The sequence below is a fragment of the Centruroides vittatus genome, unplaced genomic scaffold (genome assembly GCF_030686945.1).
Source record: "Centruroides vittatus isolate TY-2023 unplaced genomic scaffold, ASM3068694v2 contig_233, whole genome shotgun sequence".
Taxonomy (NCBI): Eukaryota; Metazoa; Arthropoda; class Arachnida; order Scorpiones; family Buthidae; genus Centruroides; species Centruroides vittatus.
This window is the reverse complement of record NW_027121459.1, coordinates 432,925-456,230: the sequence shown is the minus strand read 5'-3', so window position 1 is coordinate 456,230 and position 23,306 is coordinate 432,925. Positions and strand designations below refer to the sequence as shown.

Genomic DNA, 23,306 nt, shown 5'->3' with positions numbered 1-23,306 from the left:
ATTACTTCTAAATTCAGAAAGAAAAGTTGAAAATAATTTATTTTTCGACAATTTGGGATAACTGACCTTTGTTTGGATGTAAATGAAGGCATGTAAATTTATTTGTGCATATAATTATCTAGTTCTAATTTCGAAACATTTATGGCATTTAGTGTTTATAAGCGTGTTATTTAGACATGTCTACTAATTTAGTGCTAAAACGTAGAACTACGTCAAAGAAGAATACAAACTTTAATTAGCAAGTAGTATCTTTATTAGAAAACTTATTTGTTGGTAGATTTTTTTACATTTAAAGTGTAATTAGATGAAACTAAATGGATGTGAACATAGAAAGTTGAATATGGCAAGAGTAATAGATAAAACTATTATTACATATTACTCGATCAGAAAAATTTACACTTGAAGAATTTTGTTTTGATAATTATTGCCTAGGGTTTATGTCGAAAATATTTTTCAGTTATATTTGTAATTACAGTTAATTCGAATAGTAATGGCGCTTAAATATTTATAGAATTAATTGAAGTTTTCGAGTTTTGTTTTGAGGAAACTGAGGAAGGCAAGAGTATCTACAGTTGTATAATGAACTGAATTTAAGTAAATTAGGTGACTTTGTATGTTTCGATGTAGTTTTTTATAATATTACGATATACGAACTTTCGATTTTGTAAATTGTATTATACTAAAAAATAAAGTTTTTCGTTATTCTCCTACTTAATGATGTATTTATAATGTTTCTGAACTAAATAATACTTATTAAATTGAAATCCGAGCTTTACAAAGTACTATGAATATTAGAGAAGACCGTTTTACTATAAACTACTACGCTTTTACTACAGCTTACTCCAATGTTGATTCTACGAAAAGTAGGTCAGACAAGGACCGTTAGACTAATGACGTAGGCTGTTTACTTTTTCCGGTCGCATCGGTGCACTCCCGATAGCGTCATTTACAGAAGTCACACCTACTTTTTTCTGACGCGAGCCAATTAGGAATATTAATTTTTTTAACCAATCAGATGACGGCGGGAGATTTAAATTCGATTTATGTCGATAGATGGCCGTCTAAAATTTCATATTTATTTTAATTTTCTTTCTTTTATTGTAAATTCTCGAGAACTAAAGGATATTCCAAAACAAAGTTGGAGAACCCAACTACTCGTGAAAATTCTACGACTTCACGAAATGGTCCAGGTATTTTATAAGAATTTTTGAACGGCTATTTCCGTCCTTCACCACTGCCACTCGATCGCCTTGGACGGCTATTTCCGTCCTTCACTGTTAAGAGGTTAATTTTTTAATTTGGACCGATCGATCCGTTTCGCATCACCGATAAACGAAGAAGTCACGTGATACGGACCGATCGGTACCTAACCGCATGGAAAAAGTTAAATAGAACGCTCCAGGATTTATGAGAGAATAATGATGTGATGGGCAGTGCAATGGTTTTGTTGTGTGGAAATTTTAGGCAAACACTACCTGTGTACCAAGGACTGATAAAGTGATTGTCTGTTTCAAATCGTTGTCTTTATAGTTGAAAATTAAAATACTCCATTCAAAAACTAATATGAGAGTTCATTCAAATGGAGATGCTAAAGCAAAGACTTTGCAGATTTAGAGAGCGAATTATTTTTGTTGTAATTCTTCTTCTTTTCGTGCGATATCAGATCGTCCTGATGTCGGCAAGCACCTGGTGCATGTGAATAAGTTGTTAGTAACGCGCCAAGGTCTGTTCTGGAAAAAGTTACAACCAAAGTGGGTCCCCATTGCCTCCTCTGGATCACGGTTTTATGAGACAAAAAAAGTGCCTACCAAGAGGTCTTGTAAGAAAAACTTGCCCCTGTTCAAATGTTAAAAATGTGAAGAAAACCAGAGAAACTTCACGTGGCCAACCTGTCTCAGCACATTATGAACCCGCGACCGAACTCCTAGTGTTCAGCAATAGAACTGCTTGGCCACTGGTGCGCTTGTTGTAACTAGTAATTCTTTATGTGAAAAAGTTGATAAAATTAATTTTTGAAAAAATTAATCTGCCTAACGTCAGTTATTTTACTCTGTTAATTTTCACTGCGATAATTGTCTAATAAACAAGTAATTCTTACCGCATCGCGGTGGTCGCTGTCTCCAATATTATCATTTACTTCAGATTGAGTGCCTCCAATTATTTCATCATCATTAAAAATCACAGTCTCTAAATCCATTCTATTTTTAGCGACTTCTTCCTTTCGCAAAATTCCTGTAAGCATTTCTAAATTGTTCAATTCATTGAACTTCCCAATGAATTCACATTTTCCCTGAAATTTAAAAACAAAACTTCACATATTTTGTATTTTTAATATATGAAAATGTATGCAGACAAAAATTTTGATTCGAAAATGTATTACTATTTAACTAATTTTTACCAAATTTACCGATAACAAATGTCTTATTTATTAATGTTTACAAAAGCATTTTTAAACTGGCGATGCAAATTTTATTTTGTATTTAATGCCACGTATAGAAAGTGAATCTAAGTAATCTAATTGTTTTCACACTCAGAAATGTTAACCATACATGAAATAAAAATTCTCAGGAATTAATGTAGATCGTGAGAGATTTGTGCTTGACCCACAGTTTTACAGATATTGCGTCACATGTCTATCCTGGAATAAAAATCCTTCTCTGAAAAACAATTTTTCATAAAAGAACTTTTTTCTTTCATATTATCTACTAGCTGTTATCCACGACTTGGCTTGCAAGCAATCACCATTTATATTCAGCATTTCGCGAGCCATAGTAATTGTTATATAACACCTACCGCTGAGAATGATTAAAATTACTGACAATCAAACGAACTGTTTTCAATTTGATCAATTTTATGGAACGTTTACAATGGTTCTATAATCGAATTAATATGCAATAACAAATTCGAATTTCAAACGGTTCAAACATTTGGTTAAAAATTCAAAATATATAAAAATATTTATAACAATGTCTTAAATGTTATCAATTTAATACACCTATATACACAATGAAGACTAAACTTAGTTGAAAACAAAAAATTGCATATAAAATAGTAGAGTACAAACCGTTCTTCAGGTTAAGCCTAAATTTTCTCTCTCTCCCCTGTGGAAGAGAATGTCATAAAATCCCTTCTTAGTGTGCGTTTTCATGACCTACCCTAACGTGTACCAAATTTTAACTCTTTAGGTTCAGCGGTTTGCTCTGGGCGATAGTGAATCAGTCAGTCAGTCAGTCAAAACAAGTAATTTTATATATTTAGATACAGTAGAGCGTCGAAAATCGGAATTAATTGGAGACTGAGGTTGTTCCAATTAGTCATTTGTTCCGATTACTCATTATGTACGAAAAAATACATTAACCTGTCCGATGTTCAAATTTTTCTCCATTGCGTGTCACTTCGTGTTGAATTTTTCTCCGTTGCGTGTCGCTTCGTGTTGAATTTTCGTCGATTTTAAGCCTAACGATAAGTTTTATAATAATAATCGAGGCTATCGTATCGTTAAAAATTATTTCTGCATTTTGTACAAACAAAATAAATATATTGAAGAATATAACAACATAAAAATTATACTTTAGAAGTAAATCTAGTATTAAAAACGTTCGATTCAGTATGACACAGTCCGACTGAAAATCGTTCCGATTACCGGCAATCCGATTAACGACTCTCTACTGTATATGTCATCATACTATGTCCATATATGGCTTTGTTGTAGTGGTTTATTTACTAATGCACTCAAATTTCTACCTTTTAATTTTATTCTGAACTACATAGTTTTAAAATTCATATGTTGTTAGAATAGATTATAATGTTTTTATTACTGTAGAAAATTATTTATAAAACAAAAATTAGTAAGCAATTCACGTATTCACCTTTTTTAACACTAAAATTTTACTTTCAGAATTTACAAATTGTATTTGATGAGTAACGAGAACACAAATCTTGTCTTTCAAATATTCCATTATACATCTGAAATAAAGAAAGAATTGGAATATATTAAAATATACAAAAAATTTTATTTAAACATTTACTTTTCGAATATATGTCTTGCTACTGGAACATCAACAGCACTCAGTGGATCATCCAGGAGGAAAATGTCCGCATCCAGATACAGTGCTCTATGAAATATAATAATACAAAATTATCCTTAAACGCAAGAAATATCACTTAAGCATTACATCGAATATAAAATTAATTTTATAGAATGTTATCTTCATCGTAAGTGTTTTCTAATTTTTACACCCTGTTTCGTTTTTACGTGAAACTATGTGAGAGTGATGTGAAAATTTTTCAAATTTTCGAAAATAAATCGTTTTCCAAAAAATTAATAAAGTCATTTTTGTTCGATAGTTAATAAAATTTTCCGTGTGGTGTTTTATCAGCTAAAAGAAAGACGTTAAAAACATATAGAACAAAGATTAAGGTGTCCCTATCACTAGGTCTCAAAGTAACCTATCAGAGATAACATTATCTCACAAAAATTATTCTATTTATTCTTAATTTTACTACTTACAATTCTCATAACGCGGTACCTTGCCGTACATTCCTGTCAACGTCACCTGTAGCCTCAGAGAATTAACAAAAACGTTCCTAAGCAGTGAAACGAAGTACCGCAATGAGACAAAAAGTCTAAACTGAGTAAATATAAAATATAATACATGGCCGACAGTAATACATTTAAAACTTGTATAAATATATAAAATCAACGTATAACAAATTACTTTGCTTTTTGTTTACTCGTCTGTCGTTCGCTACCAGTTGACAAGTCCACATTTCCACAAATACAGAGGTGACCTTTCTTTGTAGGCTGCTGCTGCCATAACAAAATGTAAAATGGCAATGCATTATATTTTATATTTACTTAAATTTTATTTTATGAAAAGTGGCGATAGCACCAGAGGTCGTTTTTACCCATTTTACATTTTGTTACGGCGGCAGCAGCCTACAAAGAAAGGTTGCCTCCGTATTTGGGGAAATGCGGACTTGTCGACTGGTAGCAAACGACAGAAGTAAACGAAAAGCAAAGTGATTTGTTAAACGTTGTTTTTATATATTTATACAAGTTTTAAGTCTAAACTGAGTTTAAAGAATCATAATTTTTTAATTCAAGAAGATAAATTTTAAAATTTTTGCCATAACAATTACATCATTGCACACGCTCAGATACAGCACGTGAGGATTACGAAAATTCGTAAATGCATTTGGAAAAATGGCTTGAGAACAGACATATTAAGAATAGGCATTCTTCAAATGTAAGAAAATAAAGCCAATCATTCTAAAAAATGGTGGTGAGCATTTTAAGCGATAGACAATAGCAAATCAACCGTATTAAATATTTTGAAAAAGTTTTCAATATCAGAATGAATAAAAGATGTTTCGAAAGTGAATCATATTGACCTCCTACTAGTGCTAAAGTAAAGCAAAATCGATGCGTACAATTTTTGACAAAATGGAAAAAAGTGAATTTTCTTATCATTGGCCCTATTGGGAAAATCTGAGTTTTCATTGCCTAGATCAGTGATGGGCAAACTATGGCCCGCGGGCCAGATGCGGCCCCCTGAAATGTTCTATCTGGCCCGCGCGACATTATTCCTAATCTGACGAATAAAAAAGAATACAGGCTATGAGAAAAAAAATTTTTTTCTTTTTTTTTCTTTTATTTTATATCAGTGACGACATACAAATTTATTGACTTAGCCTAATGTCGTGGTCAGAATCGCGAGACGGCGATTCCTGCCCTTTTGTGTTATAACGTATTTCTGTAAATTCAAATTGATAGCTCTTGGACAAAAGTCTGTTGGAGAGCAACCGTTAGAACGACAGTTAGGATAATGGCCGTTGGGTTTAAATCAAAGAGCAGCAATTGGTCGACGAGAGCGTACGTTGGGCCAGTGAGCCGAAGACTTCGCAAAGCTGATTAGAGGATGGCCATGGACTCCGTCCAGTATAAAAGAAGCAACTTCCGGCAGGAAAAAGTTATGGCCCTAAGATTTTATCTAAGAAACGAATAGTTGATTTTGAGTGTCGTGTTTTCAAAGATGAATGAACTTGGAAATTCTTTTTCACAGTTTTTAAGGATAAACCACTATGTCTCATCTGCAATGAAACTGTAACAGTCTACAAAAATATAACATTTCACGACACTTCATCTCTAAGCACAACGATGTTAAGGTTAGAGCCATGACCGAAGAAGAAAGAAAACGAACAGCAGAAGTTCTACGCAAAAAACTATCAGGTCAGGAAAGTATTTTTAAGAAAGGAAGTAGTTCTCAGCAAGCAGATACACTTGTAAGTTGTAGCATACAATATTGTTAAAAGTAACAAAGCTCTCTCTGATGGAGAGTTTGTTAAACACTGCATGCTCAAAGTTCGCGATATTTTATGCCCTGACAAAAAAAAAGATTTTGAAACAATAAGCTTATCTTGGAAAAAGGTGACTTTTAGAATCGAAGCAATAGATAAAAACATATTGTCACAGTTGGAATCAAACATTGGCCAATTTAAATTCTGCTCAATTACTATGGATGAAAGCTATGATATAAATGATACTGCACAGTTGCTATTATTTATAAGAGGTGTTGCCGAAAACTTCTGTATTACAGAGAAACTAGCATGCATGAGGTCGTTGAAGAGAACTACAACAGGGTCAAATATTTTTCATGAATTTATGGAAGGAATTTCAACTTTGAAAGTACCTATAAATTGCATATGTAGTATAACAACAGATGGAGCGAGAAATATGACAGGGAAGAAATCTGGATTTGTTGAGATTTTTAATGAAAAATATCCAGATAACAATGTTATATTTCTACATTGCATCATACATCAAGACGCCCTGTGTAAATCTGCTTTGGATATGAAACCTGTGCTTGATGTTATTGTGAAGCTGGTTAATGCTATTCGATTTCGTGGGCTTGCTCACAGACAATTTCGGGAGTTTCTAGAATCTATGCAATCTGAGTACTCTGATATATTGTACTACTCGAAAGTAAGGTGGCTTAGCGCAGGACGCGTTTTTGAGTGAGTTTGGCAGCGGAAAGACAAAATAGTGACGTTTTTTACAGAAAAAATATTTTTAAACGACTATACATACATAGATGAGTCTAGCTGATTTGTCCCTTCACACGCTGTACGAGGCAATAACAATTCCACCGGCGAAGTCGACCTTTCTTTAGAGGCTACCATTTGCCGCAAAAATGTAAAACAGTTAAAAAGTTTTCTAGCGGTAGCACAGCATATCACATTTAAAATGTACATTTAATAAAAATTTTAAAATAAATAAAAATTAGAAATATTTTTTCTGTTAAGCTAAATTGATCCCGGCAAATTTTTATTAGTGACATTCTTCCTTGAGAAACAGGGGTCTGTAGAGTATAAAATTCTTGAAGATACTGCATGGCTTTCGCATTTTACATTTTTTACGGATCTTCTCTGCCACATGAACAAGTTGAATGTCAAGATGCAAGGCAAAAATCAATTTATCGATATCTGGGGCCATCTCAAAAGTTTTAAAGTACAACTTGTTCTATTCGCGAATTAGCTTGCTAAGAAAGCCTTGTCTTACTTTCCGAGGTTGAATTTAATAGCCCCGGTGATGAAGAAAAAACTTAAGAGTTACGAAAATAGTCTAAGAAGGCTCCTTGGTGAATTTGAACGAAGATTTGAAGACTTCAAATGTCATTGAAAAAAACTTTAAAATTTTCGGTATGCCTTTTAATGTGAACTGTGAAACAGGGAAACCGGACTTGCAACTTGAATTGATTGAATTACAATGTAACACTCAACTCAAACAATTGTTTCTTAATGTTCCAAAATTTGAGTTCTACAAGTCCTTGTCGAAATCCACTTTCCCAAATCTGATATCTCATGCCCAAAACGTTACTGATATGTTTGCTTCATCATATATATGTGAACAGGTGTTTTCTACAATGAAACTTCGAAACAGTTGCCTTAGAAACAGACTGACAGATGAACATTTAACTTCTCTTCTAAGAATAAGTGCATCCCAGTTCGAACCAAATTATGAAAAATTATTAGAAATGCAGTCACAGTTTCATTCATCACATTCTCTTTTGTAATCTTTCTCACTAATAGGGCTTAGTATTACAGCAAATACAAGAATTTTGTAAAATGTATCATTGTCATTTTTTAATAAATTATATTGGCTCGCCCAAAGTTTTTTTCTTTTTCTTTAGTCCTCTCTTTAAAAAGTTTGCCCATCACTGGCCTAGATGACTGTGGTTCCAGATTTTTTGACGAGATTCACTGGGTAGAAAGAAAGTCAGAATAGACGATTTCAGGCAAGGTTTGAAAATGCAATTGTTTATGGTTTAACCGCTAAATAGCGCGACATATTTTCACATAATTGATTTTCAAAAATCAAAACTTTTAAGCCACCAGTTGAATGTCCGAACTCGAAATCAATTATTTGTGTATTTTCTATGATAACTCATCGAATAAAACTGGTTCCAAGTTTGAAATTGAGAAACCAATTTAAATACAGAGTGAATTAAAGTTGCTTTACTCACACCTGTACAGAGAACCGTTCTCTTTGACGTATTTTGATAAAACTTGGTAAATAGGTTACACGTAACATGGGAAAAAAATATTTAGTTCAAAGTTTTACCACAAGATGAAAAAATGGCGCATGATAAACATAAAACACAAAATGAAAACACGCGAAAAAGTTTTATTCGCAACATTTGTTCAATGTGCAATGCATTTGCATCAATCACATGTTCGAAGCATCTTACTGCAAGTTCAACAGTAGCCTGATAAATTTTTGAGGAATTGCAGCAACATGGAGTATTATGCTTGCTTGACATTTACACAGTCTATATGCCTCCTCTATGAACATGATGATTCAGATATCCTTAAAACCAAAATTCACAAGGATTCAAGTTTGGGGAACAAAAAAGCCAGACATCCAGAAAACTCGTCGAAATTACCCAACCATCTCCAAATTTGTTATGAAGCAATTTCTTCACTTGTTGGGCAATATGCAGTGTTGTCCCATCTTGCACGAATCTATTACTTTCCAAACATCCTCGTTCTTGTAAACCAGGAATAACTGATGAAACAGAAGTTTGCAGTATTGGGCACCTATCATGAAACACCTTTTAGTACATTGGAGTGTGATTTTCTCAAAAAAAAGAAAAAACAAACCAAGAATGAAAAACAGAAGTAAAACCACACCAAACAGAGATGTAGGCATAGTGCAGAGGCATGCACAACTTTAATTCTTACAGTACCCCGTATGCGACAGTTCTGATTATTCACCTATGCTCTGTCTAGGGTGAAATGCGTTTCGTCTGACCACAAAATGTTCATGGGCCATGCATTGTCAATAGCTATTCTGGTTAAATACCAGAAAGCAAACACTGTGTGTTGATCTGGATCTTAAGCATGCAGCTTTTCCAACACGTGGATCTTGCATGGATACCACTCTAAAATGAATCGCATAAATTTTTGAACTGTAGACGAAAAAAGAAACGAATCACATGCACTTGCCGAAGAATGTTAGAAAGCATTTGACTTGTCAAACACAGTAACAGCAACTTGCTCCAGTTTCATTTCAAATCCTTTTCTGACGTTTTCCTGGCAATGCACCCAACTCTCCAGTTTTTTTAAAAATCAAATTTGGTAATTATCCTTCTAAAACAATACCCCGACATATGCCCTATTTGCAAGCCTTTCACGCATCAATATTCTCTCAGTGGAGCCAGACCAAGTTGTCTAGATGTTGTTGAACACTTGCGCCCATCGTTTCGTTTTCCTGTTCATTGCACTTTATTATTGAGATAGTATGAGACTGTTGAATAAGGTGTTTCCAAATTTTTAGCAATTCTTGTAACTTTTCCTTCCTCGTGAAATATATCAATTTTGATCTTTTTTGCAGTTAGCTCCTTCCCACATCTCATTTTTAATAGTAAGGTCCAATGCAATTTACTAATTTTTTTAAACTTGTTAGTCATATTCTTATGCAAATTGTATGGATACTGATAATTATTTTCTTTGTACTTAATTCCAATCGGTACATGTTCTATTAATGTTGAACTTCTATTTTTGATAATAATATATGACTCTTTCGTTTATTAATCATTCTTCTTTAAACTTATTCGATAATTGTTGATATTTTGCAATCAAACGTAAAAGGAAATTTTATCAATGTTACATGAAATTAATAAAGAGTTTCTAGGAAATTACTGGATATTCTATCATTGTTGGAAAAATAAACAGATCAAAATTTGCCTTAGCCCATTAAATTAATATAAAATTATCGGTTTCTCAGTAATGTTTAGGATATAATAATTAATCTGAAAATCAGTATACGAATTGACAAAAGCATTGATCTGAATTTCATAGAATGTATTTTTTATTATACTGCATCTGGTTTAATCCTATTAGATTTGTATTGTCATGTTTGTACTCCTAGAAATACAATAATTAAGAAAGATCAATGTTACCTTGCTAGATTAATTCTTGCCTTCTGCCCACCGCTCATTATAATTCCTCGTTCTCCTACAATTGTCAGATCTCCTTTAGGAAATAATCTAATATCCTGCAATAAACAAGAGAAAAATGCAAGACATTTCAATTAATTTCTTTACAAGTCAAGTTTAGTTTGAATAAGGTATGCAATGCGTATTTTATTCAAACTAAACGTGACTTTAAAGAAATTCATTGAAACGTTAGAAAATATAGCCTAAATTAATTAAAAGTATTACTAAACGAGTGTATGTTAATGAGATAAATGTCATTAACATACATTTGTTGCCATAAAAGTTGGCACACCAAGGAGTTGTCAGAATGAAACGACTATGTATGTTGTGAATGCAATAGAGATATAAGTGAGCGATCACAAAATGAAAGCAATCGAATCATTTATTGTATAAAAACGTACAAAAGATAAAATATCATAGTACACTGTTAGACCACTTCTAGTGTGAATACACCATGTCACGCAAGCAGGCATATAGGCATAAGAGTGCTGTGTGGAGTCTGGTGGCATCTCTGTTTATATTTGTTGCAAGGAATTCTCTCGTTCGGTCAAACTTCTGGGCACTACAACTTGGCATTCCATGCAATTCTAGACATATTTAATCGGTGACAAATCTTTGCGTGTCAGGGAAGTGTAGACTATGGCTAAGGCAGTCCTCTGACACTACTGCCGTGTGTGTTCGAAAATATTACTGCTGGAAAATGGCTCTTGGGAGCCACGCCCTGAGAGGTAACAATGTGGCTGCAGGATGTCACTAACATACCGCAGGGCTGTCATTGTCGCTCGGACCGCTATTAGAAGTTACTGGCTGTTGTCACACTTTGGACTATTACACTGATTGTGGGGGCAATGTGCTACTCCGAATTGTAGGCAGGATTGAGGAGTTCAAGACTTGCAGACATGAACACAGACGTTGTCAGTACTCAAATTGTATCTAAATTCATTGTAACAGACGACCCAGTAACATTCTGTAGTGGTCCAGTCTTGTTAGGAGCATCACCATTCAAATCAACAATGAGAGTGGATGGTGTCAATTGCAGCTCATATCTTGGCTGGCCATTATAGCAAATGTTTCTTGTCCTGGCTGCTCGAAATGGTGCTGACAGACGCAGGGAAGTGTAGTAATAATGCCACCTGTGTCCACATGGTGAACAACAAAACAGTTTGCCGTCAGCGTGCTTGTCACTGGACAGGGAGGTCCTCGCAGGCTAGTGGTCTGCGGAGAGCGCCCGGAAAGTAAGGGCTGTGTATACCTGCTCTCTCTTTTTCACTGGTACTAACACTTCCTTACAGTGTTTCTTGAACGGTTTAGATGACTGGCTATTCGACAAGAAGACCCTCTGGCTTTTCTCGACACAATGATTTTTTCCTATCAAACACAATTAGTTGTTCATATAGTCTTCGTTTGTGACATAAAGGCTGCCCTAGTGATACATATTTTGTTTTCAACAGGAGATCTAGAGACAAAATCCGTTTGCACTTCTACAGGACAAAGGAATGCACATTAACGCTCTCTGTTGGCATTATACAATGAGCCATCATGCTATATCTGTAATACTTTTCATGTGTGCTTGGGACTTATCCGCATACCATGTTTTGTAGCAATAAGTCAACAACTTGATGAGCTAATTCTTATAGCAACGAGTGTATTAAGAGAAAAATCTACATTTAATAGACTCAGCTCTGATCACTTTTCCACATTGATGAAGTGTCTGCTCATATTGACCTAAAAATTTGCTAGTAATTTTTAAAAACATGACTAGTTATTAATAAATATATCAGTTTTTCGTTAATTGCGCATTAATAAGGATAGAAATCGAAAGTTTAAAACGATAAATTGACGAAATTATTTGGCTATGCTTTTTGCAGTAAGTAGTTAAGCTAGCAATCCTTCCTTTATTTTCGTTTTTTGCTATTAATGATTTTTATTCAAAAGAACAAAGTGAGCATCTTTCTCGTGTCTTTCATAATCAGGCAAACTGACAATGGAGGAGAAAGTGAAGATAGGTTGAATGTGGACCTTCATTTTGACTGGCATTCGGGTCAATCGGAGTGCGAACTTGTAATTTATCCTGTCTGTAATCTGGCATGCATATGTTAGATATATAGAAGTTAATTGTGATTTCATCCTAAATGTAATAATTCTAAATTAATATATAATTAACTTAAAAAGGAAACTTATGAAAAAGACAAAATATAAATTTTAACACAAAAATACAAAATTGCAAGACAGCTTACATTGCAAAGTTTCATATCTTTGCATGCTGAAGCAGAATATTGGAAAATTTTTTAAAATACATGATTTGATTTATTCTGCTTCTATGGTATTTCTTCTGTCAAAAGTCTCTTCTTTCTTAATGCCGTTTTTTTTATTTAAATCTGCTCCCGAGGCCATCGCTACAGTAGTAAACGACATCAATAACCTTCTTCAAGAGTACAGATATGTTTTTGGCATGAGCTTGGACATTCCTAAGGCCTTTGATAGCGCGTGGTGGCTTATTATTCAGTCTGAACTCAGAAAACTTAATTGTCCAGCCAACTTCTTTTATGCAATTAAAGATTGCCTCAACAATCAGTAAATTGTAATTACTTCTTGTTTGCTCTGCTTTCATCGCCTGATAAAGAGAAGACTAACTGTAATCCTGTTGTTAGAAGGAGTTGCAAAGTACAATTCGAAGCCATAAACATACCCCTGTGTCTGTTTATGGCCCTATGCTTCGAATTGTACTATGTAACGCCTTTTAACCACAGGATTTCGATCAAGATTTCTCAATTGCCTATGCTGACAATGCTTTGGTTCTTGTGGGTGGCAGATCAAGAGCTGCTTTAAAAGACAAATCACAGCGTATACTGAATAACATCTCTGATTGGTGCCTTAACTATAAATTTGACATAAACCCTAACAAAACAAAAGACATTGTTTTTAGTCGATCGGGTCTCAAGCACCTGTACTCCAGAGTCAGTACAATCAAACTCAACAACACTTCAGTAAAACTAGTTAAAACTATTCGTTACCTTGCTGTTATCCTAAACCAGGGGTCAGAAAGTGCGGTTCTTTGCATAGAAGTTTGCGGCTCTTCGGACATAATTTCCAATCTCCCCTCATCTGAAGCAGCTTTATAACCTGTGAGTTTATAAGATAGGGCCACCGAAAAAAACTTCAGCTCTTATGGCATACTCTCTACCATTCTTTAGCCTGTCTGGACATGACCACTCGCGTTGATCAATTTGAATCGCATGCAAGTGGTAGCATTTAAACCATATCTACATATATAACTTACTGAACGCGCGCCTGTCTGTCCGTGTAACGTTATGCCGAAAACGGCAACTAGAGGCGTCTCTGTCATATGTCGTATTTCGCACATCTTAATCAACAATATAAATTATTATTTACATTAACAGTATAAATTGTTATTATTCATTTGGCCAATAGCCAATAACTATATAAGTAATTCAGTATATTTGTAATACGAATTTATTATTGTCACGAAATGCCTGTAACGCGGACTAGGGAGCGTGCTTCAACACAGTTGGTCGGCGATCAGCCAAGCAGTTAAGCCTCGATGCGGCTCTATGGTATTTTTGGTCTTTTGTTTCCATGACAATTTGGCTCTTCTGACTTGACAAACTGCCTACCTTTGTCCTAGACAATAAACTCCTATGAAGTCCACATATTGAGAATATTACTAACATCACTGATAAGATATTCCTTTGTTTTTCCAAAATTGCAAAAAGTACCTTTACTGCAATGAGCATCATTTACAACCAGATCTTTTTACCAATCATCTTGTACACCTGTGATTCATCATATAGGTACTGTACATGATCAGAGAAAGCTCTTTCAGCCCAAAGGCGTGCCCTGGTTCATATTGCTAAGGTTTACACTACTTGCCCAATTATGAGCTTACTATCACCCATCGATTCGCACCTGGCTCTTCTGAGTTCTAAAATTCTTTTAAAACGTGGTATTGATGTAACTACAAACAATGGCTCTCTTTCATCCAATAATCATAAAACTCCTGATAACATTTCAGAAACATCCAATCCTAGTATTCTACTCAACATCATTAAATGCAACTTTGATAACTCTGATGTTGCCATTTACACTGATGGTAGTAAATCTTTGGATGGCACGGGCTGCCGCATTGCTACTTACATCAGTGGTGTAGAATTCCACTGCAGTGTGTCAGGTTCTACCCACAATTCAGCAATTTTCATGCAGAAATTTTTTCCATTCTTCAATCTCTTATCTGGATCTTTACTAAAACCACAGTAATATCTCTATTCCATCTGATAGAAACTCTGCGATTCAACTTATCAATAGACAAGCCACCCATCTGTCATCAACAATATATATAATATTATAATCACTTCTAACAACAATTATTCCTTTAGTTGATTAATGCCCACAGCAGTATTCCTGGATATGAGCGAGCGATCTTGCTCGCCAAGTCTGCTGGATCTGATAGCACCTTCGTTATCATCTATGTTAAGTTCCCCTTTGCTGTTTACTTCAGCAAGCTTTGGGAGGACATAATTAACACCTAACAGCATTGTTGGAGCAACAACCACAACAAGACTACCTTCTGCTTTTTCTCATCCATCAAACACACTGCTTGCAACCTGGTGTTGAAGTGATTAGGGGTGCCTAATCACTTTAACACCCAGTTTTTTACCGATCATGGACGTTTTAATAGTTACTTACATCGTTTCTCCCTTGGAGACTTTTATCTCTGCCCATTATGTGACGTTCCTGATAGTAGCCATCAATATATCTTTGACTGCCCCATGTTAAATAACTAACAGCATTCCCTTTGTTGTGCAGTTTTGAACAGTTAACTCAACTGGCCGTGTTACTAATATCATCTGATCAACAATAAAAAACTATATTTGCACGAAAACAACATCACCCCTGTCTACCACAAGCTTTCCTATGTGTCTCATCGTGGTCATCGCTGATTCTCTTAATGTTTATAAATGTAACGTTCTTATATATAATCACTGTATATCATGCACTGTTTCTATGTATCGGCAGCATTGTTACTCGTCATGTATATTATTGTAGTTTGTACTTTGCTATCGCCTGTCAATTTGAATTTATTTGATGTATCTGTTTTGTAGTTGCATTCCTTTCTATTATTGTACTTTATTGTACCTTCTACTCACTATTAGTTATACTTTATGTTACGCTCCATGTGTTCTAATATTAATTAATTTTACACTTAGTTTTGCATCATTGCATGGATGTCTCGCTGTTTGATAATTATGTGGCAACAATTGCTTTGTTTGTTTACTCAATTTATATGTATTACTGTACATTACTGACATATGTATCGCTTTATGTTTTGTATTAGTCTTTCATTTTGTGTTAATTTTTATATCTACTGTAATAACATGTTATTGCAACTGCATAAGCTGGCAGTGCTTATGCAGAATCAGAGTCAGGCTGCATGCACATTGTGCTAATAAATAATAATACAGTAGAGAGTAGTTTATCCGAATCAATTGGGGACTAGGGTTGTTCGGATAACCGATTATGTACGAAAAAATATATTAACCTGTCCGATGTTCAAATTTTTTTCTGTTGCGTGTCGCTTCGTGTTGAATTTTCGTCGATTTTAAGCATTACGAAAATTTTTCTAATAATAATCGACACTATTTTACCGTTAAAAATTATTTCTTATTTTGTACAAACAAAATAAATATATTGAAGAATATAAAAACATGAAAATTATACTTTAGAAGTAAATCTAGTATCAAAAACGTTCGATTCAGCACGACACAGTCCGAATAGAAAGCGTTCGGATAACCGGAGTTCGGATAACGACTCTCTACTGTAATAATAATAGCACGCCATGGCTGCATGGGTTGGAAGGAACACAAAATTGCTATCAAAATAAACTCCGTAAACTCGAATATTATGCATGTATGTAACACTGCCCATACGCAGAATGTAATTGTCAGAAAAAAACAATTAAAGGTGGTGGCGAGATTAACCTACTTGGAAAGTGTTATTTCTCAAAATGGTGAAGCGGAAATAAACGTAAACTGCCACATCGGCAAAGCGACAACTGTATTCTGGCAGATCAATAAAATCTGTTCCTTACCACCAATCTCTTTGAGAACCAAACTTTGCCTGTTCACCGCCATTCTGATTCCGATAGCTATTTATGTTAGTGAGTCCTGAAAGACATCGAAAAACATCAATAAAACGTTTAATGTCCTTCAACAGAGATGCTTACGACAAATCCAAAATATCTGATATTTAGATCATGTTATCAATGAAGAGGTTTTCCAAAGGTGTGGGATGTGGAAACTTTATAACATTGTTGCGCGTAGTAGAGTCTGGCCGGCTACATTTTTCGTTGGAAAAACAATAGGTTCCCTAAGACAGCCATGAAATGGGTTTCTCTGGTGCCAAACGACCACGAAGAAGCCCCAGGAACACTAGGCTTTTAGAACTTTTCTTCCAGACTTGAAGATGCTCAATATGAACTGGGAGTAAGCCGAAGCCTTCGCCTATGATCGAAATTGATGGAAGATAATTGCTGCCCAGTATGATACTTAGCATTGCGAAAACTACTACAACTGCTTCTACTATACATTGCACTATTTATACACAATATGTTTATAATTACGAATGTAATTGCACTGTGATAATAATTAATGTATTTAACGTTCCTACTTTATTGATGTTTAACAGAAACACACTAAAATATAAAATACAAATAAAAATTTGTACTTTCTAATATTAAACTTCACAAACCATGGCATGTTTCTAAGATAAATTACGACAGAACATACATTTGTAACGTCGTCGTAATGTGATACATAAGAGATCATTTTCGTTTTATTTTACAGTTGCAATTAAACAAATTTTCTTCTAGAACTGACATAAAGATGCAAAAATTTTGATAATAAAAGCAGAAATCATCTTACCTTTTCTAAAGCAGTTACATGCAAAATTTTTCTATATTTGTCTTCTTGATATTCTTCTCCGAACAAGATATTTTCTTTGACAGTTGCGTTGAACACCCAAGCTTCTTGAGAAGCATACGAGATCTTTCCTTTCACACACACTTCACCAGAAGTAATTGGAATCTCTCCCAACACGGACATTAATAAAGACGTCTAACGGAATTAATGTCATTTCATTATTTAATACGACATGTTTTGCAAGAATAATAAAAGTATATAAACAGTTTTAAAAAATTTAAACATTATTTTTAAAATATTGTTTGAATTATCTATTGCTTTATCTTATACTTCGTATAATGCAATGGATGATAGCACATATTCAGTCAATCTATAAGAAAAACTCACAGATCACTTTTATCATTCAATAAATTTTATCTACAAACAAACTTTCGTATAGGGGTATACAATAATTATATAATAAAGAGAAATTCAGTTGTATATGCACAATGTTGTTGTGAGAGTGTTAGACATGCTCGTTAACACATTTTGATCTATGCAAAAAAGTAAAAAAAATTATAAGGTAAAAATATCACAGTTATTACATCAACAAATATAAGGATTCTTTTAATTTTACATAGAATACGATCGTAAGGTTTTGTATTTTAAAACTTAACATTGACAGTTACAACTTAGAGGCTTAATAAAACCAGAATGAAGACATTTCTAAAATCAATTGTTAGATTCTTATACCCCGGTCGCACCGAACATTTCAATCTACTGTGACCGAGGTCGGCGACTATGCCTTGGTGCGACCTCTATCGACCGTTTTAATCTCGACTGAAACGAGGTTCAATCGCGACGACTCAAGAGAGTTCTTCAAACTAGATTCAGTCATAAGAGAAATCTCACAATTCCACGCGCGCGAGAAAATACAAGATAGCTGCAGAACCCTTGTCAGGCTATCGCAGAAAAATAAAAAAAGATAGTGTATTTGGAGAGACGATGACATCTATTTATTATTAGATATATGGCGAGAAATAGTACTGTATTTATTTATGAACAAATCTCTAATTTGTTTGTTGGTGTTCGTGACTTATCGCGTAGTTATGTCAGTTTTATCATCGCGTGTAATAGCTGGGTTCTTTTCAAGAAGACTGCCTGTGCGGAAAGCACGAAGTTCGACTGGCGACAGTCACAATCCAGATTGTAAGTACTGTATTTTTCGGCGTATAAAACGACTTTTCACTCAGAAAAATCTTCTCAAAAGTCGGGGGTCGTCTTATTCGCCAAAAAATACGGTAATACGGTAAATCTAGATCGAAGTGAGTCGTGGATTGTGTGCGAACGCAGTATTATACTTCATCGGAAGTGTGAAACGAGGGGTTTGAAATTATTTAACGGTTTTATTCCGAAGAAAAGTAATAACAAATTGCTGTGTTTATAATTTTACATAATTATTCAGATTTACATTGGATATGTTGGATAAAGATCACTTGAACACGTAATCAGACAGTAGATCATATTTTCTCTTTCATTCAGTCAGGTTATTTTATATGCATAACAGGAAATGAAACGTTTTTTAACAGATTACATAAACAACGAGTTAAGTTAAATACAATTAATTTTCCAAAGATTTTTTATTCTGACACATGCTATAAATAATACGTGCCAGTTTGTCTGAAAACTACACAAAACGTATGTTTTATTTTCGTGAATTCAAATCAAATAAACATAAAATCAAAAATGAATAAAATATTTTAAATAAAACATGGAACTGTAAAAATTTAAAAAGTATTTTTATTATAACAAGATAAATGGTTACGTTTTGTGTAATTTTTAAATGATCATTAAATTAAAGAGCACGTAATAAATTTCAAATAGCAAATTGGAAAATCAAGATATTTACCTTTCCTGATCCAACAGAGCCTACAACAATTAATAATTCTCGGGGTTGCATATTTAAAGATATCCCATTCAATGTTGGTTCGGTTCCCTTTTAAAACAACAAACGTACTAAAATGTATAAAACTAATCTTAAACATTCTAAGTAAGAAATAATAATATACTATAAATCAATTCATGATAACGTTAGAAAATTTAAAATTAATTAATGCTGATTGTTAATTAATTTATTGTTTTTAAAATGAGTTATTTGTACAGTATATATTGTACGTCAATTGAATGTACCGTAACAATTTAATAACCTGACACTTTCTAAAATGAAGTCGATATACCGGAATTTTCCAGTTTAATAATTAATAATTAATAAAGGTTTTTTTTGCGTTATGTGAGTAGTAACACCAACAAGTTGAGAATGTCACGTGGAAGGAATTTGTTCAATGAGAACATTCTCTGACCTAGTTTGTGACACGTGACACTCCCAAGAAATTCAAGTTACTGGTAATATAACGCAGTACTAAGCAACGAAAATACTATTATAAACAAATTGAATTACTTTGTCAGGTATTTCAATTAAGATTCAAAATGGACTTACTATACATATCCGAAACTACACAAAAACACTTTTTGAAAAAGAAATAGAGACATCCGAAAAAGAATCCAACTTCAATGGAATGTCTATTAGACTTTTTGACAAAATACGCAAACGATAAGAAAGTAACACACACTGAATTCTCTAAGCTACAGTACATTGGCGATACCCAATACGATGCTGTACGTACACATAAAGAATGATTCTTTCTTCAAAGGACAACTTCTATTGTTGTCTGATTGTGCTGATCGTCACGGATTGTAAACAATGTTTTGCAATCAAATTCATGCTTACAATAACTATATGACTGAGTTTGAAAAAAGACATATTATCAGACTAAAAGAGGGTGATTGGACAAATCGACATATTGCGAATCACTTGGGTCAAAGTGGCGCTGTAATTAGACAATGCTCTCATGCATAAGTCTCAAATAAAGTCCAGAGAAAAGAAGGCATCGGCTTGCCTAGAGTGGCGATATCATGGAAATAGAGCGCTATTATTCGAGCAGCTACAACAGTATAGAATTCATCACTTTTGACCATATACAGTCATTTGCAAACGATTAAGACCACACATTGAATATTATTGCTGTGCTTCTTGGTGATCAATTTACAAAAGTTTTTCTTACCACATGGTCATCATGTAAAGAGGTATTTCTCAGCTAACCACTCTTTCGGTCAGTGAATTCTCCAGATGTTTTAAAATTTATTGAGAGCTTGATAAACGGGTCTTGTTCACGTTTACTCTAGAACTTATTTGACGTTCAGAAAATTCGACTGTATGCAAGGTCTCTATTTTTTGCCCTTATTGCAACAGTAATTAAAGGATTCTTACCCATTCTAATAATTTTAGTACAGCATTGTCTATGCAAAATCGAGACAACAACTGCCGATAAATTGCACACACACATTTATTTAAACCAGTGGAATGCATATGATACAATCAACTAACAAGATGATATAATAAGATATGCAAACGATAAAATGTGTAAAATACTGGAAACCAACTAGTCGCCTTAAACTTTCGCCAACGACTGTAACATGTGACCAATACCAAAGTGACAATCAAGAGCATTCTTAGACAAATATACCAGCAGAATCTACGCTCACGAGGCCCAATACGCCAGGTGTCACTGACCCGTAAGCATCGTCAATAAAGACTGCAGTAGTGTTTGGCTGGATTAATTTGGAATTGTTCTAATCGGAAATAAATCGTCTTCACTGATGAGTGCCATTCTTATCCAAGTTTTGCCAACCCACACAGGCGTGTATGGAGACATTCTGGCTATTATGGACTCCGGCTTTAACTTTCGAATACTATAAGTCACAACAACAGCTACTTGTTTTTGGACGATAGAGTTATGGTTTGAAATACCATTTCTTTTGATAGCACTCTTACAGCACAGCTACAAACTTCGCCCATTTTTACTCAATAAACAACAATATATTAACAAATATTTTTAATACAAATTACATTAAATTGTATAGTTTTATATAGGTTGCAATGCATGCAGTATTTTTAATATTATCACAATTTAAAAATTTATGAAAAGTATGTAGCCTTACAAAGACCAGTGAATATAAAATACAAATGATTTAGCTTGTATGCAAGGTAGTTTGGAATTCTTCTCAAAACAAGCAAGATCCGTATTAGGAAAGATATTTTCCTGACATGAATCTACAGGATAACGAAAATTAACACAAGAGTAATCTGTAAACATAGCTATAACTTCTAGAATGACTTTCAGTGAAAAAAGCATTTTCAATTTAAATGTTACACGCGTAAATAAAATCCGGAAAAACTCCACGCGTTCAACTCGTCGTTCGAGTGTCAATCTGATACAAACTACCAGTATTCTGTAGTGTTATCCACTTATCCATTGGAAAACCAAAGAGACTGTTGTTTCGGTTGAAATCTTAATGGATATCGCTAACATTTTTATTAATTTAAGAAATATAGATACGAAAAACAGAACCACCAGAGACAATCATTTATTATACGTAAAAATACTTATAATTAATGATACATCTATTTATACTTTAAATATATAATATTTATACTATACTTTAATAATACTAATTAATGATTTAAAATTATCGAATTAAACGAATGGCAAAAATCATTATTTTCATTGTAAAACTAAAATTTGAAGCCATTTCTTACTTTTTTCCATGCAGCTGTAACAGTATCCATGCGTATTTCGCATTCATTCAAATTTACTCCTTTTTCTACAGTTTTCACTGCATTACTTTCTCTTTCGGGAAGGAGGAGGAAATCCTAAATTATAATTTCGAAAACATTATTATTAGTGAAAGTTTGTACGTGCGTCCAAATGAAATAAGCAATTAAAACGCTGGGCTACCACTCTTAGTATTCAAAATCGACTCTGGGTCATTAAAATAACTAAAGTATTTTTTAAACATGATCTATTTTAATAATGTCTAGCCTTTTGTCTATCTGGTTGTCCTAAGCTTTGGTCTGGATAAACGTTAATTTATGTAACAAAAGAGGCCAAAAAATGACTAAAAAATCAATATCTACGTTAGTAGAAAAAATGATTATAAGATGTTTTATAAACGTTCAAATTGTGATATTATAAGCTTATTATTTATGTTATTCGATACTTATTTTCAGATTTTATTTTAAATAGCAATAGTTTTATGACCGACAAATTTCGGTTTTTTTTACTTGTAAAATTGTTTCATTATACGTATGTTACACAGAATTCATGGAATTGAATACAGTCAAACCTTTTTTTATGCGGTCTTTTTTTGTGCGATTTTTTATTTGTGCGATTTTTTAATGCGATTTTTTTTTGTGCGGTATAGTTGGCGACTAGTCTCGTGCGATTTGTCATGTCTGACTTTGACTTATTATAGCGAAATAAACTTATTATAGCATAAATGCACTTATTATAGTAATATTATTGCATGAATATGCGAAAAATGAAATACTTTATTTTTTAAGTAAACAAAACACCACCTGGACAAAAATATGTAAAACAGACGTTAGACAAGAGGATGCAGTCAAGTGCTGACATCTGTTGTTAATAAATTCTATTTCGTACGGTTTTGAGTTATTTTCTGTGAGACTTTTTTTATGCGGTCTGTATCCCCCGCATAAAAAAAATATTTTTTTAATTGTGTTGCAAAAACTATTTTTTATAGCCACTCGTGAAGTTTCGTACGATTTTTTATGCGTTTTTTTATGCGGTTGCTATCCACTGCATAAAAACAGGTTTGACTGTATATTGTTTCCATCCGAATCATATATAAACCCGATTTCTCACACTAAAAAAATTGTAAAACCTGTGTAAAGCACGATATTGACTTTTATCCGTTTTGAATAAATTTCACTAAATTTTTATAACTGCACCAAAGAAATAAAACACAGTTGCGT

The 23,306-nt window shown here is 33.6% G+C and overlaps 1 protein-coding gene across 1 annotated transcript in view; it reads right to left on the bottom strand.

Annotated features, from left to right (window-relative positions):
• Positions 1-2,098: 2,098 nt before the first annotated feature.
• Positions 2,099-23,306, bottom strand: part of LOC136971134 (ATP-binding cassette sub-family C member 4-like) — a gene marked incomplete at its 3' end in the record, with an annotated part of 60,044 nt that continues 38,836 nt past the window's right edge. Inside the window, exons 8-14 of the mRNA XM_067265611.1 lie at positions 22,071-22,184; positions 19,323-19,409; positions 17,438-17,629; positions 10,464-10,558; positions 4,029-4,115; positions 3,870-3,966; positions 2,099-2,290 (exon numbers count right to left, since the gene is read on the bottom strand). Coding sequence (XP_067121712.1) covers positions 2,099-2,290; positions 3,870-3,966; positions 4,029-4,115; positions 10,464-10,558; positions 17,438-17,629; positions 19,323-19,409; positions 22,071-22,184 — 864 coding nt within the window. The remainder of the gene's footprint in view (positions 2,291-3,869; positions 3,967-4,028; positions 4,116-10,463; positions 10,559-17,437; positions 17,630-19,322; positions 19,410-22,070; positions 22,185-23,306) is intronic.